General features: G+C 45.9%; 1 protein-coding gene across 1 annotated transcript in view; it reads left to right on the forward strand.

The window, feature by feature from the left end:
- LOC306917168 (FERM, ARHGEF and pleckstrin domain-containing protein 1-like) overlaps window positions 1-25,423 on the forward strand; it is a 112,280-nt gene that overhangs the window by 72,451 nt on the left and 14,406 nt on the right. The window contains exons 16-23 of the mRNA XM_079495301.1: window positions 708-797; window positions 6,348-6,481; window positions 17,591-17,672; window positions 19,770-19,831; window positions 20,910-21,085; window positions 22,151-22,281; window positions 23,174-23,242; window positions 25,054-25,143. Of these exons, the coding sequence (XP_079351427.1) occupies window positions 708-797; window positions 6,348-6,481; window positions 17,591-17,672; window positions 19,770-19,831; window positions 20,910-21,085; window positions 22,151-22,281; window positions 23,174-23,242; window positions 25,054-25,143 (834 nt within the window). The remainder of the gene's footprint in view (window positions 1-707; window positions 798-6,347; window positions 6,482-17,590; window positions 17,673-19,769; window positions 19,832-20,909; window positions 21,086-22,150; window positions 22,282-23,173; window positions 23,243-25,053; window positions 25,144-25,423) is intronic.

Genomic DNA, 25,423 nt, shown 5'->3' on the forward strand with positions numbered 1-25,423 from the left:
CCTAAACCTAACCTCCCACGGGGCAGCACACCTAAACCTAACCTTAAACCATGTTTAACCAATGACTAGTCTAAACTAAGTATGCACCCCGTTAATTTCTACCTATAAGGTAGTTATGTAATAACCGTGTTAATTTCTACCTATAAGGTAGTTATGTAATAACCGTGTTAATTTCTACCTATAAGGTAGTTATGTAATAAGCTTTACAACCGTGTTAATTTCTACCTATAAGGTAGTTATGTAATAACCGTGTTAATTTCTACCTGTAAGGTAGTTATGTAATAACCGTGTTAATTTCTACCTGTAAGGTAGTTATGTAATAACCGTGTTAATTTCTACCTGTAAGGTAGTTATGTAATAACCGTGTTAATTTCTACCTGTAAGGTAGGGGGGGGGGGGGGGGTCTGCTATTTTTCAATAGCTAAAGCATAACATAATGCTAACACCAAAAGTGAATGATATGAACACATTGGAAAAATAAATAATGTCCAGATAGAAGTAATCATTATTTCAGAACCAAAGGATGAACAAAGAATCTGTAATTTTGTGTGTGTGTGTGTGTGTGTGTGTGTGTGTGTGTGTGTGTGTGTGTGTGTGTGTGTGTGTGTGTGTGTGTGTGTGTGTGTGTGTGTGTGTGTGTGTGTGTGTGTGTGTGTGTGTGTGTGTGTGTGTGTGTGTGTGTGTGTGTGTGTGGGGACCGTATCTAGAAGTTTCCTACAGACAAAGCCTACTTCATCGCCAAGGAGCTACTGACCACAGAACGAACCTACCTCAAAGACCTGGAAGTCATCACTGTGGTGAGTGTACGGTGTGTTACACATGTTCTGACTTTGTTAATGGTACGGTCCATTCCATGGTCCGTTACACATGTTCTGACTTTGTTAATGGTACATTCCATTCCATTGTTAATGGTACGGTCCATTCCATTGTTAATGGTACGGTCCATTCCATGGTCCGTTACACATGTTCTGACTTTGTTAATGGTACGGTCCATTCCATTGTTAATGGTACGGTCCATTCCATTGTTAATGGTACGGTCCATTCCATGGTCCGTTACACATGTTCTGACTTTGTTAATGGTACGGTCCATTCCATTGTTAATGGTACGGTCCATTCCATTGTTAATGGTACGGTCCATTCCAAAGTGGTCATCGTCACTAAATCTTCCGGTTTGAAAAGGCTTTCCAGAGTAAAATTAACATTGATTTTACAATATAAATTGGGGGTCCCAGAGGTAGAAATGCCATTAAACGGGGGTCCGTAGACTAATGCATGTCAAACTGGGGGTCCTTGAAATTTAAATGGTTGAGAGTCACTGCTAGAGCCGTAAAAGTCTTCTCCTTTGGGGGTCCCTGGTGTATATTTTCAAATGGGGGTCCGTGGGCTAATTAGTGTCAATTTGGGGGTCCCTGACATGAAGAAGTTTGGGAACCACTGCTGTACATAATTCTGGAGATGCACAGGTTCCAAGAATAGGTTCTGAGACTGCCTGTGTCCCAAATTCGGAATGATGTCAATTTGTAAATCACAGCAGCCTCCAGGTAGTGAAAGTAGATCTTAGTCACTTCTAAATGCAACGGTGTTAATGGTGATATTATGTAGTCGGGCTGACAAGGTCACGCAAAGAGATCCCAAACCTCTTGTGGAGGCGTTTGTTGTGTAAAGTGTAGATGCAGGTGTACCAACGAGCCAGAAATGATAATAAAACTGACCCTCACAAAAAACATGCAGTAATCCTGGTCTCTTAACTGCCTCCCCCTGGCCAGCCGGGGGCACCAGATGGAGGGGAAAGGAACTGGTTGGAATAACGTGTTCCTTTCCACGCGTTCCTTTCCCAACCAGGGAAACTCCCCGCTGCCAGGTGTAAAGGAGCAACTTGGACACTCAGGCATGAAGGAAGCATGAGTGCAAGTCCGTTGCTCTCCCCAGGTTGGCGGAGGGTGTGTAGAGCCCAGGATCACATTAGATAATTGACACAGGGGTAAAAAATGGGTTACAAAATCATGGGATAAAAAATATATATAAAAATAATTGTCTATTGCTATTGTCAATACATTGTCACATCTATAGTAACACAACATCTGTAACACACCCATTCCTTAATTTATAAGCTTAAAGGAGCATTCAGTGATTTGGGTGATTTGGAAAACCACCCAGTCCGCCCCGGTAACAAAATGTGCACATGCACGCTCTACAGTGGGGGGAAGTGCAACAGGCCAACAGCATGTGCACCAAGGCCCGCCCCCACTCGATCATGATTGGAGGAAGGCCCCACTCATCCTGATTGGATGAAGGTTTTGCCACCCGCCACCAAAACTGAAACTAGGGTTTTTTGACCCCAGGGGCTCACTGGGGACAGGGAGGAACTCCTTATATGGTCAGCACACTCTATAGTAGGGAGGATTATCCAGAAAAAAAGAAAAAATAAGTGATATTTGAATTAAGTCAAATCACTGAATATACCTTTACATTATGGTTTGCTTAAATTTCAATTAAATTTCAATGTGGGCATTTAGCAGATTCTTGACGTCAAAGTATATCTAGATCAGCCCTAGCATGTTTTTGAACTCTGGGTGTGTTTTTGCCCATTAGTTGGCAGCAAACTCACAGAAGAGGCCTAGGGTTAGGTTTTTATTTTATTTTTCTTTATACCTGTACACGTTTTGACGGCAATGAATTTGTGATGTAATCAAAGGTGAATTTCTTTTTTACATTTAAAGAAGAAAATTTGTTCTACTGTGTATTGAGAGAGAAACTTATTTCTACGTGTTCTGTTCGCTTCTCTTCTCTTCTCTTCTCCTGACTTTCTCTGTTCCAAACTTCGAATCTCTTCTCTTCTCTCCTGTCTTTCTCAGCTGTTTTGTTTGTTTTTGTTTTGTTTTAAACGGTAGTTTCCATTCTCTTTGATGTGGAGGAAGGCGTGTGCTGGCACTTTTTAACCCATTTTGGACTGAGGTCGATTCAAAAAAAGGCTTCAAAATCCTTCAAAGTTTTTCTGAAAAACCCATGTTTCTACTTTCTATGTCAGCGGTGCTCAACGTTTTTCATGTCAAGGACCCCCAGAATTATCTCTATTGGGCCACGGACCGCCATCTCAAAATATGTAGTTCCAGGGACCTCCCCCAGAAGCCAATATTTTTGTTAAAAATGTTTGCTCTGAAAAATATATAAGATTTGTGCCACATTTTCACGACTTTTCAAAAATAGCAGACCTACAAGCTCGCTATGAGCTTGTAGATCTGCTATTTTTCAATAGCTAAAGTATAACATAATGCTTAAAACACCAACATGGGTTCCCGCCCAAAATGGGTTAAATGCCTCTTAAATATTTTCTTTGGGTGGGCATGCCGAGGTCCCACTCCCAGCCCCCCAATCCCCTCTCCCTCTCTTTCTTTTTCATTCTACATCTGTTTCTCTCTCCCTCCCTCCTGAGTCAGCTGTGTTCGCCTCAAGCCACACCAGCTGTCTGTCAGTCAGGCATGCGCGCATGAATGTGTACGCGGATGTTGTATTTTGTTATCCTCCTCGTCACTCATTTTGAGTGTAATCCATCAGGACACAGAATGCTCGCCATATACTGCCCCCAAGGCCCCGTATACTGCCCCCAAGGCCCCGTATACTGCCCCCAAGGCCCCATATACTGCCCCCAAGGCCCCATATACTGCCCCCAAGGCCCCATATACTGCCCCCAAGGCCCCATATACTGCCCCCAAGGCCCCATATACTGCCCCCAAGGCCCCATATACTGCCCCCAAGGCCAACATCCTGAGAGAACATATACTGCCCCCAAGGCCAACATCCTGAGAGAACATATACTGCCCCCAAGGCCAACATCCTGAGAGAACATATACTGCCCCCAAGGCCAACATCCTGAGAGAACATATACTGCCCCCAAGGCCAACATCCTGAGAGAACATATACTGCCCCCAAGGCCAACATCCTGAGAGAACAACAGCACTTTACCTGCTATATTGCACTTTGAATGCACCAGCACTTAGTTTCTCCTAGCCAATGTTTTCTGCTCTTTTTTTACTTTTTAATGTTTTTTTAAAAGGTTTTGCCTCTTTTTAATGTGTCTATTGTTTTAACCCATTTTGGGCGGGAACCCCTTTTGGTGTTAGCATTATGTTATGCTTTAGCTATTGAAAAATAGCAGATCTACAAGCTCATAGCGCGCCACCGAGTGGCGCGCTACGAGCTTGTAGGTCTGCTATTTTTTAAAAATCGAAGAACCACTGACATAGAAACAGCTTTTTCAGAAAACTGTCAGGATGTAGAAGAACATTTTTAGAATCTGATCTCAGGTCAGAATGGGTTAAATGGGAAGCATCATGAGTTCTGGAGAACAGTATTATGATTGATTGATTGATTGATTGATTGATTGATTGATTAATGTAGTGTAACAGTCTGTATCAGGCACTGATTATACTGCACTACATCCTTGGGTTTATTTTTTTGTTTAGGGCTGCAACTTTCTTAGAGATTCTTCTATCAATTCCTTTTTAGATCCTTTTTTATATAGATCATTTATTATATAAAATATATACATAATAACGAATTAACGCAGACAAATTCCATTTGTGTTACTCGATTAATTAATGAACTATTCATCGATTATTTCGATGAAGTATTGTGTGTTCAGGATTACACAGGAAACACAATGCCCTGTCAGTCACTTTGCACTGCTGGTTTACTGCAATAGAGCGCCGCAGTCCCGCCCCCTACCATGGACCAGGAAATGAAACCCAATGCATTTTCCTCATAGACATTTCTTAAAGTATTTATTTAAAGGAGAATTCCATGCTAGAAGGCTTTCTTACCTTTCTTTGTAGTCGTTACGTCCCCACCAAAGAGGTCCAGGTGTTTTTTTGTGCAAAAACTCCTTATTGGCCATTTCCCCTACCATAAGCCCTCAATGAATTGCATTGAATTGAATGGGAATTGAATGGGGCTATGGGGTGTTGTGCTAATTCGCTTATTTCCATCGAAATAAGTAGTAAAGTGTGCCGCTTGGGATATTATTTACATTATGAAGAGAGGATATATACAAAAAAATAATAATTTTGAGCGATGGAAATAAGCAAAGTAACACAACACCCCATAGCCCCATTCAATTCTCATTCAATTCAATGCAATTCATTTAGGGCTTATGGTAGGGGAAATAGCCAATAAGGAGCTTTTGCACAAAATAACGCCTGGACCTCTTTGGTGGGGACGTAACAACTACAAAGAAAGGTAAGAAAGCCGTTTAGTGTGGAATTCTCCTTTAAAGACGGTTACGCCGCGGACAAAGCCAACTCGAGTCGTGACAACTCATGACAACACAAACCATATTTTGGACCAAACAAATAATTAGAAAGAAGAAAAAAACGGCAGGTTACAACACTTTTTTTTGTTGTTTTTCTTCTTTGTAATTATTTGTTTGGTCCAAAATATTGTTTGTGTTGTCATGAGTTGTGACGACTCGAGTTGGCTTTGTCCGCGGCGTAACCGTCTTTAAATAAATACTTTAAGAAATGTCTATGAGGAAAAAATGCATTGGGTTTCATTTCCTGGTCCATGGTAGGGGGCGGGACTGCGACACTCTATACCAGGGTTCCCCAATTAATTTTCCTCGAGGGCCATATTTTGACTAGGGTCCCAGGCTGGGGGCCAAGTCCGCACGCGTGAGGTCGAGGTCTTGCCCTGAAAATTCATTTTCAGGGCAGGACCCCATTTGAAAAGGATGCCCAGTTTGACATGCATAGGCTACTGACCCCCATTTAATGCCATTTATATCTGGGACCCCCCCCAAAAAAATAAAAGATTTTTTTTTTTTTTTTTTTTTTTGGAAATTCTTCCGCGGGCCGCAAGGGGGCGCTCCGCGGGCCGCAAATGGCCCGCGGGCCGCCTATTGGGGTACCCTGCTCTATACTGAACTGAACATTCCTGTGTATTGTTGCACTGTTCCACATGTTGTGTTGTCAGACTGACATAATGCTTTAACTGTTACGCCCCTATTTTTATTTGGACTGAAATCCATGGAATGCTCGTTAAGGGGCCCGTATTTGCACATCTGTGTCTCCGCTAATTTAACACTCTGTTGTGCGTGTGCAGGTGTGACTTCTCTGTTATGTGTGACCATCTCTAACTGTGTGTGTGCGTGTGTGTGTGTGTGTGTGTGTGTGTGTGTGTGTGTGTGTGTGTGTGTGTGTGTGTGTGTGTGTGTGTGTGTGTGTGTGTGTGTGTGTGTGTGTGTGTGTGTGTGTGTGTGTGTGTGTGTGTGTGTGTGTGTGTGTGTGTGTGTGTGTACGTGTGTGTGTGTGTGTGTGTGTGCGTGCGTGCGTGCGTGTGTGCCTGCCTACTAGGCCTTCCGGAATATTCCAGGGAAAGATGAGGCGATGCCAGAATCGGTCAAGAGTCTGATCTCCGCCAACTACGAGCCCATCTACAAGTTCCACCAAGCTTTCCTCAAAGAGGTGGAGCAGCGGCTGGCTCAGTGGTCAGTGGACTTTAAAATGTTACTGTCCCCTGTGCAAAAAGTACTCACATGTTACTGTCCCCTTGTGCAAAAAGTACTCAAATGTTACTGTCCCCTGTGCAAAAAGTACTCAAATGTTACTGTCCCCTGTGCAAAAAGTACTCAAATGTTACTGTCCCCTGTGCAAAAAGTACTCAAATGTTACTGTCCCCTGTGCAAAAAGTACTCAAATGTTACTGTCCCCTGTGCAAAAAAGTACTCGAATGTTACTGTCCCCTGTGCAAAAAGTACTCACATGTTACTGTCCCCTGTGCAAAAAGTACTCAAATGTTACTGTCCCCTGTGCAAAAAGTACTCGCATGTTTTACTCAAGTATAAGAGTGTCAATGCTGCCATGTAGAACTACTCAAGTACAACAAGTAAAAGTCTGGAATTCAAAATGCATGTGAGTAAATGTACACAAATATTGCCATCAAAATGTAGTACCAAAAGTAGAAAGTACTCAATATGTGGAATGTCCCGTTTCAAGTTTTCAATTATATTAAAATATTTTGAAAATAGCAGATCTACAAGCTCACAATGTGTCGCATCGCGACGCATTGTGAGCTTGTAGATCTTCTATTTTCAAATGGCCAAAATGTATACAGGGCTGAATTGTTTAATGTATGTTTTGTAATAATAGCCAAAGTAACTAGTAGTAACTAAACTTTTCAAATGAATGTAGTGGAGTAAAAGTACAATATTTGCCTCTGAGATGTAGTGGAGTAGAAGTTCACACCAAGGAAGCTAGAAGCAGGTTCTTGTTTCTAGCTCCAATGATATCTTTATGTACTGTATACCAGCGTTTTAGTTTTGAAGCTTGGAATTAATCGCTTTTTTTTTTTTTAGTGTGCTTTTTTTCTAGTGAAAACGTATCTTTGACGCAGCTTTTAAAAGCTGGGTTCTGGCTTCAAGCTTCTGGAAGCTGCTTCTAGCCAATCGGAGCTCAGCGTGGTCTGAGGAGGCGGGTTTAGCTCGTTTGACAAGAGCAGAAATGATATGTATACGGGCTGTATTAAGTGGGGGGATATCGGTCGGGCAACTGGCAACCCACACATTCACATTGGGTGAGGTGACAAATGTTACAAAAAATGGTAAGTTAATAAAATATATTAAGTCCTCCACGAGGATAGATGGGTGTAGAACCGTACCAAAACCGCGCCAGATGTCCTAAAATTCGACTTATAACCGCATACACCCGGGAAAAAAACACATGCACGCGTGCGACCAGATCTCGCTTATAGCGCCACCTAGGGCCCAACCGGCCCTGCATGGCTGTATATGTAATATTAATGATGGTTTGGCAAGAACATATAGCATATTTATGGAAAGAAATAAAAGTTTATAATATGAGCAACAAGTTGTTGAAGCGGTGAAAACTGGTGGTGTTCCGTCACTTGCGACCCAGTTCTCTCCCAGTGGAATGGCCCCCCCCACAGTAGAATGCTGTGGATGTACAACCACAGCATTCTACTGTTAACCCATTCTGACCTGGGAACGATTCTACAAATGTCTTCTAAATCCTGACAGTTTTATGAAAAACCCATGTTTCTATGTCAGCGGTGCTCAAAACATTTTCATGTCAAGGACCCCCAAGATTATTTGTAATTGGCCGCCGACCCCCATCTGAAAATATGTTGTTCCAGCCTCCAGGGACCCCCCCCCCAGAAGCAAAGATTTTAGTTAAAAACGTTCACTCTGAAAGCAGGAAAAAAATAGCAGATCTACAAGCATCTGCTATTTTTCAATAGCTAAAGTATAATGAAACACCAAAAGGGGTTCCCGCCCAAAATGGGTTAACCACTGGGAGCTGCCCAGTACAACCACAGCATTAAAATGATGTTCCTCCTAGTTATAAAGACAGCACAGACCGATAACATATCAAGTGCAAAAACAAACTCTGAAATTTAAAAAGTCCTAAAAACAACAGTGATCATAAAAAAGCATAGTCAGACTAGGGCATTCACTTCTAGTCATTTATACTAGTTGACTAGTCGACTAGTTGTTTAACTACCTATTATGTAAAAAATCACACCCGTGTGAACTGAGTGGTGTAAGGTCTTATATAGACTGATCAACTGTGGTCTGACGTAATGTCTGATGTAATGAAATCACACCCGTGTGAACTGGGTGACCATAGCAACCATGCTCATTTTTTGGTACGAACAGACACGTAAACTAACAAAGTACGAACAGACACGTAAACTAACAAAGCCAGTTGTAGGAGTGGTTTACACCACTCAAAAACTGTGTACATTGGTGACTATAACTATAATCTACCTGATCTTGAGACCTACAAAAAAAAAAAAATGTGTCAACTAGTGGATGTGCCGACTAGTGGATTTACTAGTCGACTAGTAAACTAGTCGACTAGTTGCTTAATGCCCTAAGTCAGACCCAGTACAAATGTCTGCAACTGCCTTGCTCAACGGCACATAAGTCATACTTTGGGTCTTAACCTTCGGACATGTCATGACCGCAGAACGACTTGCACACAAACACACAGAGGAGAGGAGCCAGCTAGTGCAGGAGTTCACTCCCTGGTACACACAGAGAGAGGAGCAGCTAGTGCAGGAGTTCACTCCCTGGTACACAGAGAGAGGAGCAGCTAGTGCAGGAGTTCACTCCCTGGTACACAGAGAGAGGAGCCAGCTAGTGCAGGAGTTCACTCCCTGGTACACAGAGAGAGGAGCAGCTAGTGCAGGAGTTCACTCCCTGGTACACACAGAGAGGAGCCAGCTAGTGCAGGAGTTCACTCCCTGGTACACACAGAGAGGAGCCAGCTAGTGCAGGAGTTCACTCCCTGGTACACAGAGAGAGAGGAGCAGCTAGTGCAGGAGTTCACTCCCTGGTACACAGAGAGAGGAGCAGCTAGTGCAGGAGTTCACTCCCTTGTAAACACACAGAGAGGAGCAGCTAGTGCAGGAGTTCACTCCCTGGTACACAGAGAGAGGAGCAGCTAGTGCAGGAGTTCACTCCCTGGTACACAGAGAGAGGAGCAGCTAGTGCAGGAGTTCACTCCCTGGTACACAGAGAGAGGAGCCAGCTAGTGCAGGAGTTCACTCCCTGGTACACAGAGAGAGGAGCAGCTAGTGCAGGAGTTCACTCCCTGGTACACAGAGAGAGGAGCAGCTAGTGCAGGAGTTCACTCCCTGGTACACAGAGAGAGGAGCAGCTAGTGCAGGAGTTCACTCCCTGGTACACAGAGAGAGGAGCCAGCTAGTGCAGGAGTTCACTCCCTGGTACACAGAGAGAGGAGCAGCTAGTGCAGGAGTTCACTCCCTGGTACACACAGAGAGGAGCCAGCTAGTGCAGGAGTTCACTCCCTGGTACACACAGAGAGGAGCCAGCTAGTGCAGGAGTTCACTCCCTGGTACACAGAGAGAGGAGCAGCTAGTGCAGGAGTTCACTCCCTGGTACACAGAGAGAGGAGCAGCTAGTGCAGGAGTTCACTCCCTGGTACACAGAGAGAGGAGCCAGCTAGTGCAGGAGTTCACTCCCTGGTACACAGAGAGAGGAGCAGCTAGTGCAGGAGTTCACTCCCTGGTACACAGAGAGAGGAGCCAGCTAGTGCAGGAGTTCACTCCCTGGTACACAGAGAGAGGAGCCAGCTAGTGCAGGAGTTCACTCCCTGGTACACAGAGAGAGGAGCCAGCTAGTGCAGGAGTTCACTCCCTGGTACACACAGAGAGGAGCAGCTAGTGCAGGAGTTCACTCCCTGGTACACACAGAGAGGAGCAGCTAGTGCAGGAGTTCACTCCCTGGTACACAGAGAGAGGAGCCAGCTAGTGCAGGAGTTCACTCCCTGGTACACAGAGAGAGGAGCCAGCTAGTGCAGGAGTTCACTCCCTGGTACACAGAGAGAGGAGCAGCTAGTGCAGGAGTTCACTCCCTGGTACACAGAGAGAGGAGCCAGCTAGTGCAGGAGTTCACTCCCTGGTACACAGAGAGAGGAGCAGCTAGTGCAGGAGTTCACTCCCTGGTACACAGAGAGAGGAGCCAGCTAGTGCAGGAGTTCACTCCCTGGTAAACCAGAAGAAGAAATTGAATGCAGACTCAAAAGGAGACGGGAAAAAAAACATGGGGGGGGGAAAGGCAACTGAAAACAGATGTGTAGATGGCTTTTATGTGCTTCCACGTTGTGTGTGTGTGTGTGTGTGTGTGTGTGTGTGTGTGTGTGTGTGTGTGTGTGTGTGTGTGTGTGTGTGTGTGTGTGTGTGTGTGTGTGTGTGTGTGTGTGTGTGTGTGTGTGTGTGTGTGTGTGTGTGTGTGTGTGTGTGTGTGTGTGTGTGCGCATGCGTACTACACGTGCGTGTATATGTGTATGCGTGCATTGATATGTGTGACTGTGTGAAAGCACACCTAGGCATGACTGATGTACGTGCGTGCGTGCGTGCGTGCGTGCGTGCGTGCGTGCGTGCGTGCGTGCGTGCGTGCACGTGTGTGCATTGGCGGAGGTGCGTGCATTGGCGGAGGTGCGTGTGTGCGTGTTGCCAGTTCCTCCCACAATCTGTCTCTCACTTCCAAGTCACAACATCACTTGTACATGAATGTGCGTGTGTGTGTGTGTGTGTTGAAATGTACTTTAGGGAAGTGTGGAGAGGTTCGACAGCCCTGGAAGCTGATGCACACACAGACACACACACAGACACACACACACACACACACGCATGGACACACACACAGACACACGCACGGACACATGCACAGACACACACACAGACACACGCACGGACACACGCACAGACACACGCACAGACACACGCACAGACACATGCACAGACACACGCACAGACACACGCACAGACACACAGACACACGCACAGACACACGCACAGACACACAGACACACGCACAGACACACGCAGACACAGGCACACGCACAGACACACGCACAGACACACACACAGACACGCGCACGGACACGCGCACGGACACACGCACGGACACGCGCACGGACACGCGCACGGACACACGCACGGACACACGCACGGACACACGCACAGACACACGCACAGACACACGCACAGACACACACGCACAGACACACACACAGACACAGCTGTGTAGCCATCCATCCAAAACCATCACACTGCCAGAGTGAACATGTTGACAGATTGTATCAGAGAGAGAGAGAGAGAGAGAGAGCACAGGAGAGAAAAATGAAAGAGAGAGACATGCATTTAGCAAAATAATACTCGTTGTTCTTAAGCCCAGTGGTGGGAAAAGTACTGCAATGTAGAACTACCTTGTTACTTTTAAGTAAAAGTCCGCAATTCAAAATGTACTTGAGTAAAAGTACAAAAGTATTGGCATCAAAATGTGCTCAAATAAAGTACCAAAAGTAGAAAGTACTCAGTATGCCGACTGTCCCGTTTCAAGTTTTCAAATATATAAAAATATGTGTAGATGACTCAACCAGTACGACCAGTACAGTCTTCTACTGTTCCCACAACAGTCTTCTACTGTTACATAACAGTACACCTATTCTCCCCTCTGTACACCAAACCTCTTCTACTGTTACATAACACTACACCTATTCTCCCCTCTGCACACCAAACCTCTTCTACTGTTATATAACACTACACCTATTCTCCCCTCTGTACACCAAACCTCTTCTACTGTTACATAACACTACACCTATTCTCCCCTCTGTACACCAAACCTCTTCTACTGTTATATAACACTACACCTATTCTCCCCTCTGTACACCAAACCTCTTCTACTGTTACATAACACTACACCTATTCTCCCCTCTGCACACCAAACCTCTTCTACTGTTACATAACACTACACCTATTCTCCCCTCTGTACACCAAACCTCTTCTACTGTTACATAACACTACACCTATTCTCCCCTCTGCACACCAAACCTCTTCTACTGTTACATAACACTACACCTATTCTCCCCTCTGTACACCAAACCTCTTCTACTGTTACATAACACTACACCTATTCTCCCCTCTGCACACCAAACCTCTTCTACTGTTATATAACACTACACCTATTCTCCCCTCTGTACACCAAACCTCTTCTACTGTTATATAACACTACACCTATTCTCCCCTCTGCACACCAAACCTCTTCTACTGTTACATAACACTACACCTATTCTCCCCTCTGCACACCAAACCTCTTCTACTGTTACATAACACTACACCTATTCTCCCCTCTGCACACCAAACCTCTTCTACTGTTATATAACACTACACCTATTCTCCCCTCTGCACACCAAACCTCTTCTACTGTTACATAACACTACACCTATTCTCCCCTCTGTACACCAAACCTCTTCACACCAAACCTCTGCACACAAACCTCTGCACACCAAACCTCTTCACACCAAACCTCTTCACACCAAACCTCTTCACACCAAACCTCTTCACACCAAACCTCTGCACACCACACCTCTTCACACCAAACCTCTTCACACCAAACCTCTGCACACCAAACCTCTTCACACCAAACCTCTGCACACAAACCTCTGCACACCAAACCTCTTCACACCAAACCTCTTCACACCAAACCTCTGCACACAAACCTCTGCACACCAAACCTCTGCACACCACACCTCTGCACACCACACCTCTGCACACCACACCTCTGCACACCAAACCTCTGCACACCAAACCTCTGCACACCAAACCTCTTCACACCAAACCTCTGCACACCAAACCTCTGCACACCAAACCTCTGCACACCAAACTTATTCACCGAAAACAGCCACTCTACAAGAAGCTCGCAATGCAACATGTTGTGTAGATCTGCAAATATTCCCCCCAGGATAGGGATGCTAGGGTTCGAGTGGTTAAGCTGATTTATTAGCTAAGGAATAAAGCTGCATCTTAAAGATGGTATATGACGGCCCTGGGGGCAAGAAGGGGGATAGCTGACTGACCACACAGAGCTGACTGACCACACAGGGGGTCAGCTGGTCCGTTCCAAAGCCTCGGGGGCAGCAGTGTTGAGTAGAGGAGGATCCAATCACCGCTAGACTTTAAGAAGGACAGAGGAGTTAATAGTTAAAATAAGAGTCCTTATTGGTCAGACGGATTCAAGAGGCCTGGAGGTGGAATCTGGGCGGAAGGAAGGATAGTGTGTGGTGCCAGACTAGCTGCATATGTAACAGGGGCGGATGTGGTCTGGCTGTGCCAGGCTAACGGATGTAGTCTGGCTGTGCCAGGCTAGTGCCAAACCAGGCTAGTGGCAAACCAGGCTAGTACCAAACCAGGCTAGTACCAAACCAGGCTAGTGGCAAACCAGGCTAGTACCAAACCAGGCTAGTGGCAAACCAGGCTAGTGGCAAACCAGGCTACTGCCAAACCAGGCTACTGCCAAACCAGGCTAGTGCCAAACCAGGCTAGTGCCAAACCAGGCTAGTACCAAACCAGGCTAGTACCAAACCAGGCTAGGGCCAAACCAGGCTACTGCCAAACCAGGCTAGTGCCAAACCAGGCTAGTACCAAACCAGGCTAGTACCAAACCAGGCTAGGGCCAAACCAGGCTAGTGCCAAACCAGGCTAGTACCAAACCAGGCTAGTACCAAACCAGGCTAGTGCCAAACCAGGCTAGTACCAAACCAGGCTAGTACCAAACCAGGCTAGTACCAAACCAGGCTAGTACCAAACCAGGCTAGTGCCAAACCAGGCTAGGGCCAAACCAGGCTAGGGCCAAACCAGGCTAGGGCCAAACCAGGCTAGTACCAAACCAGGCTAGTGCCAAACCAGGCTAGTGCCAAACCAGGCTAGTGCCAAACCAGGCTACTGCCAAACCAGGCTAGGGCCAAACCAGGCTAGGGCCAAACCAGGCTAGGGCCAAACCAGGCTAGGGCCAAACCAGACTAGTGCCAAACCAGGCTAGGGCCAAACCAGGCTACTGCCAAACCAGGCTAGTACCAAACCAGGCTAGTGCCAAACCAGACTACTGCCAAACCAGGCTACTGCCAAACCAGACTAGTGCCAAACCAGACTAGTGCCAAACCAGGCTAGTGCCAAACCAGACTACTGCCAAACCAGGCTAGGGCCAAACCAGGCTACTGCCAAACCAGACTAGTGCCAAACCAGGCTAGTGCCAAACCAGGCTAGTGCCAAACCAGGCTAGTGCCAAACCAGGCTAGTGCCAAACCAGGCTAGTGCCAAACCAGGCTAGTGCCAAACCAGGCTAGTGCCAAACCAGACTACTGCCAAACCAGGCTACTGCCAAACCAGGCTAGTGCCAAACCAGGCTAGTGCCAAACCAGGCTAGTGCCAAACCAGGCTAGGGCCAAACCAGGCTACTGCCAAACCAGACTACTGCCAAACCAGACTAGTGCCAAACCAGACTACTGCCAAACCAGACTAGTGCCAAACCAGACTACTGCCAAACCAGGCTAGTGCCAAACCAGACTAGTGCCAAACCAGACTACTGCCAAACCAGACTAGTGCCAAACCAGACTACTGCCAAACCAGGCTAGTACCAAACCAGGCTAGTGCCAAACCAGACTAGTGCCAAACCAGACTACTGCCAAACCAGACTAGTGCCAAACCAGACTACTGCCAAACCAGACTAGTGCCAAACCAGGCTAGTGCCAAACCAGACTAGTGCCAAACCAGGCTAGTGCCAAACCAGACTAGTGCCAAACCAGACTACTGCCAAACCAGACTAGTGCCAAACCAGGCTAGTGCCAAACCAGACTAGTGCCAAACCAGGCTAGTGCCAAACCAGACTAGTGCCAAACCAGACTACTGCCAAACCAGACTACTGCCAAACCAGGCTAGTGCCAAACCAGACTAGTGCCAAACCAGACTACTGCCAAACCAGACTAGTGCCAAACCAGGCTAGTGCCAAACCAGGCTAGTGCCAAACCAGGCTAGTGCCAAACCAGGCTACTGCCAAACCAGGCTAGTGCCAAACCAGGCTACTGCCAAACCAGGCTAGTGCCAAACCAGACTAGTGCCAAACCAGGCTACTGCCAAACCAGGCTAGTGCCAAACCAGGCTAGTGCCAAACCAGGCTACTGCCAAACCAGGCTACTGCCAAACCAGGCTAGGGCCAAACCAGACTAGTGCCAAACCAGGCTAGTGCCAAACCAGGCTAGTGCCAAACCAGGCTACTGCCAAACCAGGCTAGTGCCAAACCAGGCTACTGCCAAACCAGGCTAGTGCCAAACCAGGCTAGTGCCAAACCAGGCTAGTGCCAAACCAGGCTAGTGCCAAACCAGACTAGTGCCAAACCAGACTACTGCCAAACCAGACTACTGCCAAACCAGGCTACTGCCAAACCAGGCTAGTGCCAAACCAGGCTACTGCCCAACCAGGCTAGTGCCAAACCAGGCTAGTGCCAAACCAGACTAGTGCCAAACCAGGCTAGTGCCAAACCAGACTAGTGCCAAACCAGACTACTGCCAAACCAGACTAGTGCCAAACCAGGCTAGTGCCAAACCAGACTAGTGCCAAACCAGACTACTGCCAAACCAGACTAGTGCCAAACCAGGCTAGTGCCAAACCAGACTAGTGCCAAACCAGGCTAGTGCCAAACCAGGCTACTGCCAAACCAGGCTAGTGCCAAACCAGGCTACTGCCAAACCAGGCTAGTGCCAAACCAGGCTAGTGCCAAACCAGACTAGTGCCAAACCAGGCTACTGCCAAACCAGGCTAGGGCCAAACCAGGCTACTGCCAAACCAGGCTACTGCCAAACCAGGCTAGGGCCAAACCAGACTAGTGCCAAACCAGGCTAGTGCCAAACCAGGCTAGTGCCAAACCAGGCTACTGCCAAACCAGGCTAGTGCCAAACCAGGCTACTGCCAAACCAGGCTAGTGCCAAACCAGGCTAGTGCCAAACCAGGCTAGTGCCAAACCAGGCTAGTGCCAAACCAGGCTACTGCCAAACCAGACTAGTGCCAAACCAGACTACTGCCAAACCAGGCTACTGCCAAACCAGGCTAGTGCCAAACCAGGCTACTGCCCAACCAGGCTAGTGCCAAACCAGACTAGTGCCAAACCAGGCTAGTGCCAAACCAGACTAGTGCCAAACCAGGCTAGTGCCAAACCAGGCTAGTACCAAACCAGGCTAGTGCCAAACCAGGCTAGTGGCAAACCAGGCTACTGCCAAACCAGGCTAGTGCCAAACCAGGCTAGTGCCAAACCAGGCTACTGCCAAACCAGGCTAGTGCCAAACCAGGCTAGTGCCAAACCAGACTAGTACCAAACCAGGCTAGTCCCAAACCAGGCTAGTGCCAAACCAGACTAGTACCAAACCAGACTAGTACCAAACCAGGCTAGTCCCAAACCAGGCTACTGCCAAACCATGTGATGCTTTAAAAAAATCACTAAATATTCTATCGTTTTATTTCAGCCTCATTTCTGCTCCATATATTCCAGATTTTAAATATTAATGGAAGAAACATTCAAAAAAGAATTGAAATAAACTATTAAATAGTTGAAGTGAGTTTAAAAAACAAAACAAAAAAACATCGTAATGGGACAGTATAACGTTTTAATACAATTACATGAATGTCAGTTCATGCTTCCTGAAGGCTTCTGCATTTAAAACTGAAAATCACTGAAGCACAGGCATTGCGTTCACAAGCACACCACGCAAGCACACCACGCACGCACGCAGGCACGTACTCACACACACGCACGCAAAGATGAGTGGGTTTATGGGAGTGCAACTGTCCTGTGTTTAAAACCTTGCTCTTGTCTGACACCTGCTGGTGACCACTTGTTACTGCGTTTCTGTCCCACTGTCTTTATCTTGTGCTTTCTGTCTCCATCTCTCTGGCTGTCTGTCACTTTACAGAACGTTATTGTCCAGACATACACACACACACACACACACACACACACACACACACACACACACACACACACACACCACACACACTGTAAGGGCTGTATACATACACTCATCACTCTTTGTATTTTAATCACATCTAAATATCTAAATCTAAATAAAAGTCATGTTGATGAATATCCTTGTAATTTTATGTCATCTAATTGCCTCCTCTCTCTCTGTGTGTGTGTGTGTGTGTGTGTGTGTGTGTGTGTGTGTGTTTGTGTGCGTGTGTGTGTGTGTGTGTGTGTGTGTGTGTGTGTGTGTGCGTGCGCCAGGGAGGGACGTTCCAACGCACACATCAAGGGAGATTATCAACGGGTTGGAGACATTCTCCTTAAGAACATTCAGGGTCTGAAGGTAACTCCTACACTGTCTCCCTCTCGGCTGTCCTACTGTCTGTCTCTCCTACACTGTCTCCCTCTCGGCTGTCCTACTGTCTGTCTCTCCTACACTGTCTCCCTCTCAGCTGTCCTACTGTCTGTCTCTCCTACACTGTCTCCCTCTCAGCTGTCCTACTGTCTGTCTCTCCTACACTGTCTCCCTCTCAGCTGTCCTACTGTCTGTCTCTCCTACACTGTCTGTCTCTCGGCTGTCCTACTGTCTGTCTCTCCTACACTGTCTCCCTCTCGGCTGTCCTACTGTCTGTCTCTCCTACACTGTCTCCCACTCAGCTTTCCTACTGTCTGTCTCTCCTACACTGTCGCCCTCTCAGCTGTCCTACTGTCTGTCTCTCCTACACTGTCTCCCTCTCAGCTGTCCTACTGTCTGTCTCTCCTACACTGTCTCCCACTCAGCTTTCCTACTGTCTGTCTCTCCTACACTGTCTCCCACTCAGCTTTCCTACTGTCTGTCTCTCCTACACTGTCTCCCTCTCAGCTGTCCTACTGTCTGTCTCTCCTACACTGTCTCCCACTCAGCTTTCCTACTGTCTGTCTCTCCTACACTGTCGCCCTCTCAGCTGTCCTACTGTCTGTCTCTCCTACACTGTGTCTCTCGGCTGTCCTACTGTCTGTCTCTCCTACACTGTCTCCCTCTCGGCTGTCCTACTGTCTGTCTCTCCTACACTGTCTCCCACTCAGCTTTCCTACTGTCTGTCTCTCCTACACTGTCGCCCTCTCAGCTGTCCTACTGTCTGTCTCTCCTACATTGTCGCCCTCTCAGCTGTCCTACTGTCTGTCTCTCCTACACTGTCTCCCTCTCGGCTGCCCTACTGTCTGTCTCTCCTACACTGTCTCCCTCTCAGCTGTCCTACTGTCTGTCTCTCCTACACTGTCTCCCTCTCAGCTGTCCTACTGTCTGTCTCTCCTACACTGTCTCCCTCTCAGCTGTCCTACTGTCTGTCTCTCCTACACTGTCTCCCTCTCAGCTGTCCTACTGTCTGTCTCTCCTACACTGTCTCCCTCTCAGCTGTCCTACTGTCTGTCTCTCCTACACTGTCTCCCCACTCAGCTTTCCTACTGTCTGTCTCTCCTACACTGTCTCCCTCTCAGCTGTCCTACTGTCTGTCTCTCCTACACTGTCTCCCTCTCAGCTGTCCTACTGTCTGTCTCTCCTACACTGTCTGTCTCTCAGCTGTCCTACTGTCTGTCTCTCCTACACTGTCTCCCTCTCAGCTTTCCTACTGTCTGTCTCTCCTACACTGTCTGTCTCTCAGCTGTCCTACTGTCTGTCTCTCCTACACTGTCTCCCCACTCAGCTGTCCTACTGTCTGTCTCTCCTACACTGTCTCCCTCTCGGCTGTCCTACTGTCTGTCTCTCCTACACTGTCTCCCTCTCAGCTGTCCTACTGTCTGTCTCTCCTACACTGTCTCCCCACTCAGCTTTCCTACTGTCTGTCTCTCCTGCACTGTCTCCCTCTCAGCTGTCCTACTGTCTGTCTCTCCTACACTGTCTCCCTCTCAGCTGTCCTACTGTCTGTCTCTCCTACACTGTCTCCCTCTCAGCTGTCCTACTGTCTGTCTCTCCTACACTGTCTCCCTCTCAGCTGTCCTACTGTCTGTCTCTCCTACACTGTCTCCCTCTCAGCTGTCCTACTGTCTGTCTCTCCTACACTGTCTCCCTCTCAGCTGTCCTACTGTCTGTCTCTCAGCTGTCCTACTGTCTGTCTCTCCTACACTGTCTCCCTCTCAGCTGTCCTACTGTCTGTCTCCTACACTGTCTCCCTCTCAGTTGTCCTACTATCTGTCTCTCCTACACTGTCTCCCCACTCAGCTTTCCTACTGTCTGTCTCTCCTACACTGTCCCTCTCAGCTGTCCTTTTGTCTGTAGACAGTATTTGTCCAATACTAGTGTCTACCTCTCAGCTTTCCTACTGTCTGTCTCTCCTACACTGGCTTTCCTATACAAATAATATGTCACAAAAGCCAGAATGGTCACACATGGCAGTGTTCATAAACTCGGTAACTCAGTATGGACACCTCCCCCCCCCCCCTCCCCCCTCCCCTCTCTCTGTAGCAACTGTCAGTGCATCTGCAGAAGCACTCTGAGTGCCTGGTGGAACTCGAACGTGCGTGTCGGTGAGTACATGACACTATTTTCTGTGTGTGTGTGTGTGTGTGTGTGTGTGTGTGTGTGTGTGTGTGTGTGTGTGTGTGTGTGTGTGTGTGTGTGTGTGTGTGTGTGTGTGTGTGTGACGTGGAGGCTAGTGCTGCCAACGAATATTCCATATTCGAATGAATATTCGAATGTAAATAATACAAGAATAATCAAATATTTTAAATTAAGATTCAAATTAAAAAAATAACAATACAATTTCTGTGTGAGTTCTGGCGAGACTCTGTGCCACGTAAAATAAGACATTGTACATACAACAATTAGGCTATTAAGATAATTATGAATCATTAATTTGATCTCGCAAGACTCAAGAGAGTCGCATTTCTCAGCCCATACAGGACCAGACCATATTATAGATAAAGAAAGAGAAAGTTTTACAGCTTATTATTCTGCAATATTCATATCATATTCATATCTTAAATCGTATACATTCGACATTCGACATTCGTTCTAATCCATGTGGTGTTTTAAAAGGAATATTCCAATATCATTTTTGGCCAATTCTGGCAGCACTAGTGGAGGCCCTTTTGGGCCCTTCTTCTGTCTTAATGGTCTCTGAGACTTTGATTGTTCTGTGTGTGTGTGTGTGTGTGTGTGTGTGTGTGTGTGTGTGTGTGTGTGTGTGTGTGTGTGTGTGTGTGTGTGTGTGTGTGTGTGTGTGTGTGTGTGTGTGTGTGTGTGTGTGTGTGTGTGTGTGTGTGTGTGTGTGTGTGTGTGTGTGTGTGTGTGTGTGTGTCAGGTGTAGCCGCCGGGTGGAGGCAGCGTGCAGAGACTTATTGTTCTGTGTGTGTGTGTGTGTGTGCGTATCAGGTGTAGTCGCCGGGTGGAGGCAGCGTGCAGAGACTTATTGTTCTGTGTGTGTGTGTGTGTGTGTGTGTGTGCGTATCAGGTGTAGCCGCCGGGTGGAGGCAGCGTGCAGAGACTTATTGTTCTGTGTGTGTGTGTGTGCGTATCAGGTGTAGCCGCCGGGTGGAGGCAGCGTGCAGAGACTTATTGTTCTGTGTGTGTGTGTGTGTGTGTGTGTGTGTGTGTGCGTATCAGGTGTAGCCGCCGGGTGGAGGCAGCGTGCAGAGACTTCGAGCAGCAGAAGGTCTGCTACCTTCCGTTCAACATGTTCCTGCTCCGTCCTCTGCATCGCCTGCTGCACTACAAGCTGATCCTGGAGAGGCTCTGCAAGCACTACCCCCCCACCCACGACGACTTCAGGGACTCACGAGGTGTGTGTGTGTGTCTGTGTGACTTAACCCATTTTGACCTGAGATCAGATTCTAAAAATGTCTTCTACATCCTGACAGTTTTCTGAAAAAGCTATGTTTCTATGTCAGTGGTTCTTCGATTTAAAAAAAATAGCAGATCTACAAGCTCGTAGCGCGCCACTCGGTGGCGCGCTACGAGCTTGTAGATCTGCTATTTTTCAAAAGCTAAAGCATAACATAATGCTAACACCAAAAGGGGTTCCCGCCAAAAATGGGTTAAAATCAGTGTTGTTTTTTGCAGCAAATTTTGAATAGTTTTCATTTAGTTTTAGTCACATTTTAGTCACACCGGAATGTTTTAGTGTTAGTCTAGTTTCAGTCGACAAAATATCTTAAATATCATATGATTTTAGTCGACTATATCTACAGTTGATTGTCAACTCAAATGCATTTTGGCGGGCCTTGATGCCGTCATAATGACTGCTTTTACACCTGCTGAAAATGTATTTTATTTTTTGTTTATTTAGTTTCCATTTATTTTTCGTCATTGGAAAAAGGTAGTCGACGAACATTTCGACGAATCTACCGATAAATTACATAAGTTGAGCCTTTGCATACGCCTGACTATGGCGGAGGATTGGGAGTGAGGCTGCAGTTCTGATTGCAATGGGAAGTTCATTCCATAGTTTTGAAGCCAGAAGGGAGAACAGATTCTACAAAATGTCTTCCAAATCCTGTCATCAGTGGTGCACTGGTGCTCAAAATGTTTCATGTCAAGGACCCCAGAATTATCTGTATTTGGCTGCGGACCCCCATCTGAAAATATGTTTAATGTTCCAGGGACCCCTCCCAGAAGCAAATATTTAAGTTAAAAACGTTCACTGTGAAATAATATATATTGAAAGATTTGCACACATTTTTCCGATTTTTCAAAAATAGCAGATCTACAAGCTTGTAGTGCGGCACTCGGTGCCGTGCTATGAGCTTGTAGATCTGGGGCACACCTCCAAGAACCCCTTGGGGTCCCCCCCCCTGTCACTGGTATAAATAACTCCCAAGCTAACCCTGTTTTAATTCCCTCTCCAGCGGCCTTGGCTGACGTCTCTGAGCTGGTGCTGCAGCTCCAGGGAACCATGATGAAGATGGAGAACTTCCAGAAGCTTCTAGAACTAAAGAAAGACCTGACGGGCATCGACAACCTGGCTATCGCTGGCAGGGTGAGACACATGGAAGGATGGGTTCTTTAGTTACCTGGCTATCGCTGGCAGGGTGAGACACATGGAAGGATGGGTTCTTTAGTTACCTGGCTATCGCTGGCAGGGTGAGACACATGGAAGGATGGGTTATTTAGTTACCTGGCTATCGCTGGCAGGGTGAGACACATGGAAGGATGGGTTCTTTAGTTACCTGGCTATCGCTGGCAGGGTGAGACACATGGAAGGATGGGTTCTTTAGTTACCTGGCTATCGCTGGCAGGGTGAGACACATGGAAGGATGGGTTCTTTAGTTACCTGGCTATCGCTGGCAGGGTGAGACACATGGAAGGATGGGTTCTTTAGTTACCTGGCTATCGCTGGCAGGGTGAGACACATGGAAGGATGGGTTATTTTTCGTTTTTTTTTCACTCTTGTACGAATAAAAACAATTACATTATGTTTTGTTTTTTTGGAAAACAACTGTCCCTAAATAATATGTTTGAATATATATTTTTAGTACCCCAGAAATATATTTAATTTTTTTTAAAGTTTTGAAACATTTCAGTGTAATTGTTTAAATGTTTTTAAAGTTTTGAAACATTTCAGTGTAATTGTTCTGTGTGGGTTGCAAACCACAGAAATTAGGTCAACAATACCTGAAGCACTTTGACAATGCATTTGGCAACAACCATTTGTCATCACTGATTGAAGCCTCTCCATTGTACTTTTTGGACCTGTGAAGTTTTAATCTGAAAAAGAAAAACATTAATAATGGTCCGCTTAATGGTCCATACGGTGCACTCGCGTATATGGAATTCTCCAATATGATGATGTATCGGCCAGATGTTGAGTTGTGAACACGAGAGACTCGAGGTGACAGCTTGACAAAGGTTTTCTCTCCCTGTTTTTTCAGGAGTTCATCAGGCTGGGCTGTCTCAGCAAGCTGTCGGGGAAAGGCCTTCAACAGAGGATGTTCTTCCTGGTATGTTGTCCACGTTTTTCTGGGTGTTTCTGGCGTTCACCTCACAGCCTCTTCGCTGTCCCAACGCTACATTTAAAAGCTGCATGATGATATTACAGCAGTATGTACAGTGATAGAAAAGGGGGAGATGCAGAGTTTTGAAAATTTAAGGATAAAACATGACTTTGATAAACATGAGTTTTTTCGATACTTGCAAATGAGGGATTATTATGAAAAAGAGATAAAAACAGACTCAATGAATGAGGTTATTAGGATTATGGTTCAGGCATATGAAAAGAAAAAGGGTAGAGTAATCTCAGCTCTGTATCATGGTTTGATGGCAAGTAAAGAAATCACATTTTGTGCCCAAAACGTCTGTGGACGTCCTGGGTATTACCGCACGTGCATAGCCCAACACGTCTGTGGACGTCTTTGGAAAAAAGAATTTTTTTTTTTTTTTTTTTTTCTTTTATTAATTTTTTTTTTAATTTCTTTTATTAAAAAAAATCAGAAAAATCAAAACACTTTTTTTTTTTTTTTTTTAACACGTGGTGCCAAAGTTAGTTTTTTCGCCATTGAGAATGCATTTGGCGTTTAAATTAAATAACTCAGAAACTATAAAACATTTCAAAGTAAAAAGTTCCAGCATGTGTCTCCACAGTCAGCTGAATTATAAAAAATGTGAATGGATTTTCTAGGTGAAAGTGATTTTGGGCAGTTAAGCGTGGGCTCTCAATGTGTTAAGGAGAAATGGGAAGCTGGATTGGGGGTACGGGTTACGGATGAGGACTGGTACAATATATGTAGGACACAGTGCACGGCCACAAGCTCTAGAACGTGGAGGGAATTCAGCTGGAAGAATATTACCAGATATTTCATAACTCCAAAGATTACAGCAAGAATGCAGTCTAAACAACAATCATGCTGTAGGTTATGTGGAAGTATAAATGTTGACCACAAACACATATTTTGGAATTGTCCTAAAATAAGTAATTATTGGGACAATGTATGGTCAGAGATAAAGAAGATGCTAAGCTATGAGATACCTAAGACTAGTGTTGTGCTGTACCTGGGTGATTTGTCACAGGTTAATACGCAGAGAGAAGATATTTTATCTGGTCTAAGTATTATTGGCAGCTAGTAAAAAAGCAATTACAAGGCTATGGTACAAACCAGAACCCCCAGTTTGTGAGCAGTGGCTGAGCATTGTGGAGGAGATATTTGTAATGGAGAAACTAACTCATGCATTGAGACATTGGGAGAAATGGACTGAATATAGAAATCAACAGAACTGGAATGGACTGGAATATGTTGTTTATTAATGATATATTTGAACACTTGCACTGTAACTGTCATTTTATGTTTTTTTATTTTTATGTTTACCTGCAAATAAAAATTAAGTTTAAAAAAAATAAAATAAGAGCTGCATGATGGAGCCAGTGGTGGAATAAGTCGCATTTGGAGCTTGTAGATCGACTACTTTCAAATGGCCTAAATAATAAATCAATCAATCAATCAGATTTTTATTGTCACTTCCACAACATACACTGGACATACAGGGGAGCAAAATACCGTTCTCCACGGCTCATGGTGCTTCACATTTAAAACAATAGACACATTAAAAAGAGGCAAAGACTTCCTTTTAAAAAAAAACATTAAAAGGTAAAAGGAGCGGACAACATTGGCAGGAGAAAGTGCTGATGCATTCAAATATGTAAAGTGCTGTTCATCTCTCAGGATGTTGGCCTCTACAAAGTAACTATAGTAACTGAAGTCTCTCTCTCTCTCTCTCTCTCTCTCTGTCTCTCTCTGTGTCTCTCTCTCATCTCCAGTTCAGTGATTGTCTAGTGTATACCAGTCGAGGTATGACTCCATCCAACCAGTTCAAAGTTCACGGCCAGCTGCCACTGTACGGCATGACGGTACGTACCGTAGAACCACGACACAGTCCGTGACACTTTTTAGTTTTTACCGTATGAACCACGACACAGTCCGTGACACTTTTTAGTTTTTACCGTATAAACCACGACACAGTCCATGACACTTTTTAGTTTTTACCGTATAAACCACGACACAGTCCGTGACACTTTTTAGTTTTTACCGTATAAACCACGACACAGTCCATGACACGCCACCACGTGACACTTTGTACAACCTCTGTAACCCAGTTTCTATGTCAGTGGTGCTCAACCCTTGTCATGT

Source organism: Electrona antarctica, assembly GCF_951216825.1.
Source record: "Electrona antarctica genome assembly, chromosome: 24".
NCBI lineage: Eukaryota > Metazoa > Chordata > Actinopteri > Myctophiformes > Myctophidae > Electrona > Electrona antarctica.